Here is an 11,353-nt window from a genome sequence, read left to right as displayed (position 1 = left end):
TTGCTCTACCAATTAACTTAGAAGCAAAATGTCAAAGCTTGACTTAGAAAGAGGTTTCCTTACTCACCTTTCTATTGACATGAAATTAAAAGAAATTGATGTTGGCTTAGCTCTCCCAAGGAAGAAATTGGTAAAGGAGCTAACGAAAGAAAAGATTGTTAAAACTACTGATGAAATAAAATTTTTGCATTACTAGAGATGGAGGGAGAGATTTAGTCCCACCAGGCGTGCCTTTTTTTGTTGTTGGTGGAAATTTTGTAAAAGGGTTTTTGAAAGATTTAATCATATTTGGGAAATTTGATATTAAATTTATAGTCTAAAAATTGAACGCCTCATTATAAACAATATACTGCCTCTAAAGGCAAAGATATCATTCACTAATGGCTTTAGATAATGAAACTAAAAGTTATCATCCTAATTATAGTAATTGAATTCAAATAAGAATCACATACAATCTTGAAGGGTCAAAATGAGATTCTATCAATATTCAACTATTATAATCCGAATGATAGATCTTTAATTTCATATTCCAAATCACAATAGTGAATGATATATCTCTCTAAGGAGAGATATATCACTTATTATTGATCAATAGAATATGATGATAATGATCATTTCTAACTTCATTTTCCCAAAGAAGATTAATTTCGAATTTAAAAAATTGATTTTGAAAAAGTGGATGTGGATTCTAAATCTCCAACGAATGCAAGCCCTAGTAGTAAATTACATCGTAGGAAACTGAAGTCTCATACAAAACTCTCAATTAAAATAATGATAGAAATTTTATTTAGAGTCTTTTTAAGAGTGATGTCTAAGGAAACAAAATATAATTTTAAATGGGATTGGAGTAAGATTGAACACTTATTTTTGGGTCAAAGGAAGAAGAGTATGAGACACTTTAGGATTCTAAAACAATTCAGAAGTGCCCCGACATAAGCTAAGTGTTGGGTTTTAAATTTTGGATTGATATTTAGAGTCTTGTAGAGGTGATCCCAAGAGCTAGATAGGTCATTTTAGTCAACTTGACCATTTTGACCCCTTAAGGAGCTTATGGGTCAACCTAGGTTAACTTGGTCAACCAGGTTGGCCCAGGGTTTTGATTTGGGTCCAATGGATCCTAAATGACATTCATGATTCATTGGGATAGATTTTAATAATTTAGAAGGGAGAGCCATGCTAGATTTTGGGGAAAAGACCAAAAACCCCTTAAAGGGCATTTTGGTCATTTTGACCCCTGGTTAATACTAGGTCAAAATGGATGCAAAAAAGTGTAGGTTTATGCTCAAGAGTTCTTAATAAAGGTCATGTTTATGGTTGGAAGGTTTGAAAGGGGTCCCAAGATCAAATTCCACTTGTTGGCATGTCAACTGGCATAGGCTGTAAATATTTAAAGGTTTTATAGTCTTTGGAGATTAACCTGGTTTATGGGGTTAGAGGTCTCCAAATGAGCTCAAATTTGGAGGGTTAATACTAGAGACATCTAATATCAATATTAAATTGATAGAATCTAAATTAGATTCCAACTGTCTGGTTTCCAGGTGATAAAAAATTCATTTAGACTATGCTTCAAGACCTAAGATTTTAGGCCTAGGTCTTGACTAAGAATTTTATATTTAAGATGGATTTTGAGTTGGAATGATTGATGTTGAATTATAAAGATGGTTAAAATTTATTGAACTTAATTTAGGGCTGGATAGATTATTGATTGAAGATTGAGTTGAGTGTTGATTGTAGGCTAGATTAAGAGTTAATTGGGATCTCTATGGATGACAAGTGTATAACTGTCCTCCATTGGATCATCAGTCAGGGGATTAGGAAAATTCTTAATGACCTCATACAAAAATAAGGTCAATAAGCTAATAAATAGGAGGAATATCAAGGTTAAATGGGGAGTGGTTTGGATGGACGGCTGATGTTGAACTCCTTAATTATGGAACATTTACTAGGCATTTAAAATGCCTTAGTGATATCAAAATTTTTTGATCTTAGGATTTTTAGATTAGTCTCGTTAAGCCACTCAATTCAACTATAAGCATGTCAAGTTTGAAAACTATTTGGTAATCCAAATTATTATTTCAACCTTCAAACAGTTCTTTGGTCCTTGGTTTGGACCCATTTGGAGCCGGATTGAGTCAATTTTGGTGTCATTGTGTTTGAATTTTTGAGACGTTTAGTTTGACTATAATTTTGATAAAATCGAAGTTTCAATGGTCCTAATTTTAATTTTAGAAGTTTCCAACTTAAGTTTACCTCAAGATTCATGCTCAATCAATATAATTTTTTGATGATGTATTAGTTGTCATCTATTTTCAAACATCATGGCTCAAGAAGTCCAAAAATATACATTATAGTTCCAAAGAAATTTTTTGTGTTATTTGAAACTTGAAAATAATCTAAACTTAGGCGTAAATGTCCCAAATAACTTTAAAAGTGCCAAAATTGAGTTTGGAATGTCAAAAAATGGTATCGAGGACCCCAAAAACATCTAATTTGATCTTCTTGGGGCCTAAATTTAGCTAGGATAAACCAACCACTATCGATCACCGTGGGCAGCTGCCACCTGCTTGGCCTGCCAGTGCACTACCTTGCATATGCCCAGTTTTCTTGCCCTGCTCAGCTGCTCACACACTGCCACTTGCCTGCCTACTGCTTGCATATCGTGGCTAACATGGCCCATGCCTCTCGGCTACTGTTAGCCGGCAGTTTTGGGAAGTAGCAGTGGTTGGCTAACTGCTAATTAACCACCACTGGTTGAGTCTTTATTTTAGATCCATATATATATATCTTCATTCTTTATTTTTATAATTTTATAATTCCTCTGACTTCCCCCTCTTGTTATAAATACCCTCCCTTGGGGTATGAAAAATTTTCCCCTTCTCCTTTTTTCCTCTTCTTGTTAAGCTGAGACCTTACCCTACTCTTATTCAAGCGGTATCCCCTATCCAAGTCTAGGGCCCCACACTAAGTAGGAGTGTCTTCCTCCTTTCCTCTTTTAGTCCCTTCTTTTCCTCAGGCTGACGCCTTCCCATGGTCCTATTCAGGTGGTATCCACTATTTTGGTATAGGGCCCCTCGCTGAGTAGGAGTTTTCTCTTTTCTAATTGAGGTATTATTATGGCATTGTATAAGTGGTATCCCCTATCTAGTGCAAGGGCCCCTCCTTGTATTAAAGGGACCTTTTCTTGCTTTCCCCTTCTCTCCCCTTTAATTTTCTTCCTATAAGGGAGGCCTTCCCCTACTTTAGATAAGCAGTATCCCTTATCTTACTGAAGGACCCCACCCTACACAAAAGTCATGATGGGGGATCACCCGTCTTTGAGAAATCCCACGACCAGGAGAGATTCACATTCATAGTTGGTTGGCGATGGAAGTCAAAAAGACTGTTATTTTGTGATGGAGGTTGGAAGGATCGTAGTTAGTGGCGATGGAGGTCAGAAGAATTGTAGTTGGTGATAGAGGTTGAGAGGACCGTAGTCGATGGGTGATAGGGGTTAAAAAGGAAATAGTATGGTGATGAAGGCCAGGAGGACCGTAGTCGGGTGATCGAGGTCAAAGGGATAATTATTTAGTGACATAGGTTTGAAGGACTGTTATCTAGCGATGATGGTCAGGAAGATATTAGTCTGGTGACATAGGTAGGAAGGATCTATGTAGGCAATGGAGGTCGAAAAGACCGTAGTTGGTAGGAGATTGGGGTCAGAAAGACCATTGTCTGGCAATAGAGGTTAGAAGGATAATTATATGATGTTAAGGGGCTTCTTGATGATGTTATCCTGTGTGAAAGAAGTTTGATAAAATCCCCCTTGGATCAATCATCTAGTGTTTGAGGCATAATAAAGATTTCATATTTCTTGAATCAAGGATTAAAGATTTCATTAATATCCTCCTAGGATGTTTATCCTATCCAAGGTTGTATATCAAAGTGGTGCTCGATGATGTTAACCTGTGTGTAAGAGGTCAGATCGAATCCCACTGGGATCTCTTATTCAGTGATTGAGATAGAATAAAGATAGTATATTTCTTGAATCAATAATTTATGATTTCATTGACATCCTCTTATGAAGTTTGACCTTTCTAAGATTGTATGTCAGAGTAATGCTTGACAACTATAACCTGTGTGGAACAGTTCAGTGTTGCAACTTAGGGAATAAGAATGTGATTTTTTATGATGACAAAATATTATGTTCCTCATTTTATTATTTCTCCTAGCATATGGTTATGTCTATGTGTTTGTTTGTGTACTAATATTTTAGGAACTCCATATTGTTGAAGATTTCAAGATAAGTTAGAATAGGATTTCATGTAATAGAGTTTGTACATCTCTATTTTTTTTCTTTTCTTGAGTTTTAGCAGGTGTGATTGTAATTGGGTAATCATGTACACACTTACAAGGTTAGAGAGTTAAAACATAAATTTTTAAAACTAATCATACTATATGATATATAATCATACTGTACAATTTGACTTAATTTTCTCTCCAAATGGATTTAATTAAATCATGGCCTGAATCTTTGAACAGTACGTACAATATGATGTCATGTTGTACATACGACTAACAGAGTATGAAATTCCATTTGTACCAGATCATACCAAACTAACTTGTTAATTTTTGAATAATTTATACATTATTTCATGTCGTACAGATGTCGGATAGAGTATGAAATTCCATTCATACAAGATCGTTCCATATGAACTTATTCATTTTTTAAAATTTTATGCAATATGATGTCAAGTCGTACATATGACTGACAGTGTATGAAATTCCATTAGAACAGGTGATAGTCTGTATAGGCTGTTAGATCTAAAGTTATTGTCCCAAGACTAACAAAAAGAGGGGGTAAATTGGTTATCTTAAAAAAAAACTCCTTTGAAATTTTTGAAACTATTTTATAAATTTTTACAACAAACAATTTTCTTTATCAAAAACTTTTTCAACCAAAAAATTTAAAAAGTGCAGAAAAATAAAATACAAAAAAATAGAGACTAAAAGATTAGTGAATTTAAAAAACATTATTCATTTAATTACTTAAATGAAAAGTAATTATATATTAATTATTTTTAAAATTATCAATTAATCATAATAAAATAATAAAATCAAAGGTCATGGTTGTATTTGAATAATTAAAATGAAAGATTAAGATTTTGTTTGAGAAGAAACTCAAACGGCTTTTATTATAATATCATAGATTAAATAATTAAAATTAATAAAAATAAATGGCCGAAATTTGATATGGAAGAAAATTCAAACTCTTTTATAATAGCAATATAGATTTTCCAAAAGATTGGCCAATCTATTAACGAAGATAAAATCTCCAAATGACTTGGATGAACAATTATTAATAAATTTTCGTTAAGAATATTTCAACCTTTATCCAAAATATTTCTTATAATTATCATTAGTCTAATCGTGTTTGTTCAACGGTAATTCCATGAATGATGATACAGGTATCAATGATTAAAATACAGCAAACGCGTCTAATTAATTTATAAATTAGAATGCCTATTAAACGCCATATTATACGAAAAAAAATATTATTAGATGAATGTAGATATAGCTACCAAAGCAGATTATCCAAAATAAGTAAAGAACTATGGTTCTGATTTTTTTGGATGATCGTCTCTCGATCCATCTTCATCCACATGCAGCAGGAGAGGAAACTGACTACCAAAGCATTTGTCAAAATCAAAATCTTCATCCAAGTCTAAACCAAAATCCCACATCTCAGAAAGTCCAATTTCATCTCCTGGAACTACAGGATTAGTACAGACAAGATTATCCCACATACCACCTTGAATTTCTCCGGCATTCTTACCATTGAATGTGTTAATTTGCAAGTCTTGCTCAATAATACTCTCATTTAAAGGAGAAGTGGGTTCCATGACCATTAACTTTGAAGAAAATTCTTGTGGTGAAGATATATGTAAGTCAGCTGAACCAAGACTAGAATCTTCTTTTGAAATCATTATATTTTTCCCCTTGGAAGAAGCATTTGGGTTAAACGATGGTTCTAGTGTTTCAAGTGGCTTATTGGAGCTTTCATCCAGTACGTTGACATCAAGATCAAGTTTGCCAGACATGTCTTGTAAAAGTTGATCAGCTAGTTGTATTTCTGAACTAGATTCCAAGCCTTGGAACGCAAAAGTTGAGCCCGGATCGCAAAGGTTTTGACCATATTTAACAATTTGCTGCGTTGTTGAATTGTTGACATAACTAACCTGGCCCTGCTCAACGGATCTTTTTGATGAAGCGATTTCCTTCAGATTGCTTTTCTGTTTGAGCTGCAATAAAAAAACTGGATTTCGAAGTACCTTTATCGAGAAAGACAACATTTGTTTTTGCCTTAATTCTGCTGATTGCAACCTACAATCCATTTTATCCATCTGCTTGACGGTCACAAGGTGTTCCTGTTTCATTTTCACAACCTCTTGCATTAGCAGATTATTCTCGCTTCTCATTTTCTGAAGTTCATCGTCTGCTCCCAATAGCTCCATCTCCATTGAAGAACACAGATAAGGATCTTTAGGCTTGGTGCGAGGTAGCCTCCGCCTATTTATGTTTTTCAGCAATAATCTCTTACCACGCAAGAAGTCTTCATTGGCAAACTCCCATCGATCACCATCAATCTTGCGGAAGCCCTAAAAGGTATATGTCATGTTACAAGCGGTAGTGGAAAAATCATGAATAGATTCTACATGTAGATAACTCAGAAGTGAAAACATTTCTGAAAAGAAATTAAAATCCACTAAAACCCAAAGACCTTGAAATAAAAACATAATTTAAACATATATTTTTAAGAGCAAGTACAAATGTAAACAATACGATGACATAAACATATATTGTTAAGAGTGTACACATACAACGCATAGCTATTCGTAATGAAGAAGTACAAAGTTGTTAAAAATAATAAGAGGACTCCTTATCAAATAGTGTTACGACTTTCACCTTTAGATGTTTAAATTAAATGGCCTATTTTTTTGTTGAGTTACCAAATAAGTGAGAGAAAGAAGTGAGAGAAACTCTGGGAAAAAGCTTTGTTTTTTACGGGATTTCAAATTTTTTCAGTTCGCGGGATTTTCGGGATTTGATGGCGGCGGATTTTCGCCGCCGTCCGATGGTACCTTGGAAAATCGCCGTTCAATGACGAAGGTCATGAATGGATCATCACGTCAAATGCTATCCCCTCCGGCTTTCGGTGACGGAAATAATGGAGTTGTTCTGATCAACAAAACTATGAATAACAAAGGTATTGTTATCAAAGAAGGTGGCTTATCAGCAAGGATTGAACCAGAGATCATTGGTAAAGGTAAAGGTAAATTGATTGAAGAAGAAGTGGGGGAATTTCTTAAAAGAAGGGTAGATTTAAAACCTTATGACGGTTCAGAAGGGTCGCCTTCCATTCTAGCATTGAAGATGAACAGTCCCTCTTCCAGTGGAATTAAAAACAATAATGATGTGGTAATTCTTGATCGTTTTAAGTCTGTAAATCCGGATTTGTCTAACTTTGAAGCAAGCAAAAGGAAAAATGAATCAAAATCTCCAAACGTGAAAGGTGGAACAGGGAAAATGCTGTTCTCTAATTTATTCAATGTCAAAGAAGTAGATTCAGCTGAGCAAGGAATTGGTGGTGATAATATTCCGAACTCAAAGGATAATCTTGAAGGAGAGAAAAACAAATTATGGAGAAAGAAGGAAAATATCAAAGTTTCAGATCTTCAACTGGGTGAATTTCTTGCTGAAGACGGTAAAACAGTTAAACTTCATGAAGACAATGAGAAGGAAAATTCTGACAGGCTCTGTAATTCAATAGTTATAAAAGTATTTGGAGGTGATCCTCCACTGAAAACCATTAGCTATGAACTGAGAAGACAATGGATGCAGTTCGGAAAATTCCATTTAACAATGCTAGGCATGGGATGGGTGTTATGTTCATTTTATGAACCAGAACACATGGAGGCAGTGATGACAAATGGTCCATGGTTTGTTAATGGAAAAATTATTGGAATGGACAACTGGTCCCAAAATTTCTCTACAAATTCTTTGAAAGGATTAACGGCACCAATCTGGATAAGATTACCTAATCTTCCACTTCAATGTTGGGACAACATCAATCTGTGTAGAATTGCCTCAATGGTAGGCAAGCCATACTTGATAGACGGAAACATGTTCCAATGGGGGAGGAGAGAATTTGGGAGAGTATGTGTCCGAATTCAACTAGACAACAAGCTTCCTCTTGGTGTTTAGGTTGAAGGTAAAGCTGGAAGGTTCTATCAAAAGTTTGAGTATGAAAGAGTGCCTAATTTCTGTTACAATTGTGGTCTTATTGGACACAATGTAGAAGCCTGTAAAGAGTTCACAGGAAATAAAGCCATAGAAGGGAATAGTTCTGTTTCAGAGATCAATAAAGCAGCTAAAGACATAGAAGAGACAGGTTATGGGCCTTGGCTTGTTGTTAATAGAGGAAGAAATAAAGCAATTCAGCAAAATCAGAATCAAATTCTTCACCGGCCTCTTCAAAAAGTTAATAAAAGTCTATGGAAGATAAAGGAGGTTAATAATGTTCCTGGGAAAGCTGATAATGAAACAGATAAGAAGATCTTGGAAGTAAATTCTGTAGATGTTGAAGAGCCAATTGCTGATAACAAAGTGGAAGAAGGGATTGCTGAAAATCTATTTAAGAAAGCAATAGATTCCAAAAACTGCAGTCCAGAACTTAATCAATCTTGTATCAAAGAATTCAATTTATTGAGTAATCAAATTGAAGGAGAGATTATTCTAGAAAATCTGATTGAAGATCAAGTGCAGGAAGAGCCTCCAGATAAGAATTTTTCTGATCCCAGTTGCATTTCAAATTCTTTACTTCATTGTAATGAAGATGTTTGTATTATTGTGAAGAAGAAGAAATCCAAAAAATTGAAGGACTTGGGTCCTATCAGCTCGAAATTAAGGAGCAGGAGAATGGAAATGGAATCCAAAGGCAATATGTGGAGCCAATCCCCATTCAATCATTAAATGTATTCGTTTGCTTTTTGGAATTGTAGAGGAGCAAAAAAGAAGAGTGCTTCTCTATTCCTAAAAGAATTTGTGAAAATTCATAATGTAATTTTTGTTGGGTTGTTAGAAACGAAATTGACTTCTATAGATAGGAAAGAAGTTAATAATCTAATTGGTGATGGGTGGAACTATGATATGGTATCCTCTAACGGATTATCTGGAGGTTTGATTGTGCTCTGGAACACAAATGTAGCTGATTTCACTATGTTAGACTCTTCTAATCAATGCATTATTGGGGACCTGGTGATCAAGAATGACAGCAAATGGAGGATAGCAGCAGTGTATGCTAATAAAGAATGCTGTAAAAGAAGAGATCTTTGGGAAAAGCTTGGTACCTATTCGTCTGTGGATTATCCTATGACAATCGCTGGAGATTTCAATTGCATTACTTCTAGAGAAGATAAAAGAGGTGGTAAAAGATTCTCTTATTCTCAAGGCTCTAAGGAAATGGATACTTTCTTTGCTAACAATGATTATCATGAGATTAACTTCATTGGACCTCGTTTCACTTGGTGCAACAACAAGGTTGGAGGAGCTCGTATTCTTGAAAGGCTTGACAGGTGTTTCTTTAACACTTATGCTTTAAATTTATCTTCTCCTTTAATTCTAAATCATATAGCTAGAATTGCTTCCGATCATTGCCCTTTAGTCCTCAACATTATCAATTCTAAATACAAAGCTGTCAAGTCCATTAAATTTGAGGATGTTTGGATTTCATACCCGGCTGCTCTCAAAGTGGTTAAAAAAGCTTGGTCTATTAATTATCAAGGGAGTCATGCGCATATTTTGAATTCAAAATTCAAAAGGACTCTTAAATCTTTGTTTTTCTGGAGTAAGGCAAAGAAGGTGAACTTGAACTATTCTAAAGACAAACTGTTAAAAGAAATTATGGAAATTCAAAGTAGAGAAGATGAAAATGGACTTTTATCTGATGAAGATTGTTGGAGATTAAAAGCTAAAGTTCTGGAGTTGAATTTTATTATGGCTAGACTAAACACTTGGTGGAAGCAAAGAACAAAAACCAAATGGATGAAGGAAGGTGATAGCAACTCAAGATTTTTTCAAACTTTTGCTAGTGCAAAAAGGAGGCTGAATAGCATAGTGAAGATCAAAGATGAAGAAGGTTTTGTAGTGGATAAACAAGATCAAATTGAAAGTGTTTTGCTCAGATTCTTTGAACAGAAATGGAGGCAAAGGGAGTGCTCTTTAGAAGGGTGGCCTGTCTCGAATTGTACAGTAAAAGATGATGATAAAAATTGGTTGTCTAGAGCTTTCATGGAGGAAGAAATTGTAGCTGTTGTCAAAGACTTAGGCAACAACATTGCACCTGGTTGTGATGGGATCACTTATTCCTTTTTGAGAACTTATTGGGTTATCATAAAGAAGGATTTCTTAAATGCTATATTATATTTTCTTCAACATGGCGTTATGGAGAATTCTTGGAAAGACACTTTGATTGTGTTAATTCCAAAAATTACTAATCCTATGAACCCTTCCAACTATAGACCTATTAGTCTTTGTAATTCGGTTTACAAAGTAGCAGCTAAAGTCATACTTAATAGGCTATCATACATCATTCCCAAAGTCATTTCTAATGAGCAAGCTGCTTTCATTCAAGGGAGATCCATTTCAGATCATCTATTAATTACTCAAGAGGTCTTTCACAAATTCAGGTTTTCAAAAAATTCCAAAGGGCTTGTAGCTTACAAGATTGACATGGAACAAGCATATGACTCAATGAGTTGGGATACTCTTGAAGGAGTCTTAAAATATTATGAATTCCCTTCTTTATTCTCCAAAGTCATCATGGAATGTGTGTTAAAACCAAGATTTTCTATTATAATCAATGGAAGCAAGTCGGATTGGATTTCAGCAAAAAGCGGTTTTGTCAATGATGCCCTTTGTCCCCATTTCTTTTTATTTTATGTTCACAACTCTTATCAAATGCTCTAGCTCTTACTAACATTGGGGTGAACATATCTACTAATGGTCCTCGTATCTCCCATATGCTTTACGCTGATGATGTTATGATATATTAAGAAGCTAGCAAAAATAATGCTATGAAGGTTAAAGGGATTATCTCCAATTTCTGTAATTGGACAGGGCAAAATATAAACTTGGATAAATCAGGTATCTTATTTGGCAAAATGGTTGATAGAAGAAGAAAAAAAGCTATTACTAAAGCTTTGGGAATCAAGGAAGTAAAAGAAATTACTTACCTTGGTATCAAAATGGCATTGAGGAGGCTAAAGGTTAATGATTTTCAATTCATCATTGAAAAATCGTTAAAGAAGGTAAACAC

At 34.6% G+C, this 11,353-nt stretch overlaps 2 protein-coding genes across 2 annotated transcripts; one reads left to right on the top strand and one right to left on the bottom strand.

The window, feature by feature from the left end:
- Nucleotides 1–5,522: 5,522 nt before the first annotated feature.
- Nucleotides 5,523–6,864, bottom strand: LOC110098407 (heat stress transcription factor A-3). The gene is made up of 3 exons (XM_020825232.2): nucleotides 6,858–6,864; nucleotides 6,750–6,757; nucleotides 5,523–6,635 (listed from the first exon to the last, which is right to left on the bottom strand). Exons 1-3 carry the CDS (start codon nucleotides 6,862–6,864, stop codon nucleotides 5,589–5,591), a joined length of 1,062 nt encoding a protein of 353 aa, XP_020680891.2. The 3' UTR covers nucleotides 5,523–5,588.
- Nucleotides 6,865–6,875: 11 nt separating this feature from the next.
- LOC114579547 lies at nucleotides 6,876–11,004 on the top strand. Its single transcript, XM_028694448.1, has 4 exons — nucleotides 6,876–6,890; nucleotides 7,063–8,130; nucleotides 8,242–8,974; nucleotides 9,119–11,004. Exons 1-4 carry the CDS (start codon nucleotides 6,876–6,878, stop codon nucleotides 11,002–11,004), a joined length of 3,702 nt encoding a protein of 1,233 aa, XP_028550281.1.
- Nucleotides 11,005–11,353: the final 349 nt, after the last annotated feature.

The sequence above is a fragment of the Dendrobium catenatum genome, unplaced genomic scaffold (genome assembly GCF_001605985.2).
Source record: "Dendrobium catenatum unplaced genomic scaffold, ASM160598v2 fragScaff_scaffold_487, whole genome shotgun sequence".
Lineage (NCBI taxonomy): Eukaryota > Viridiplantae > Streptophyta > Magnoliopsida > Asparagales > Orchidaceae > Dendrobium > Dendrobium catenatum.
The sequence above is the reverse complement of the archived record's forward strand: the minus strand, read 5'-3'. Positions and strand labels throughout refer to the sequence as shown.

Excerpts from the sequence above, each read along its gene's own strand:
- LOC114579547 (XM_028694448.1), top strand. Across the intron at positions 8,131-8,241 it reads TGTGTAGAATTGCCTCAATG|GTTGAAGGTAAAGCTGGAAG; the intron begins GTAGGCAAGCCA and ends CTTGGTGTTTAG. Across the intron at positions 8,975-9,118 it reads AATGGAAATGGAATCCAAAG|AAACGAAATTGACTTCTATA; the intron begins GCAATATGTGGA and ends TTGGGTTGTTAG.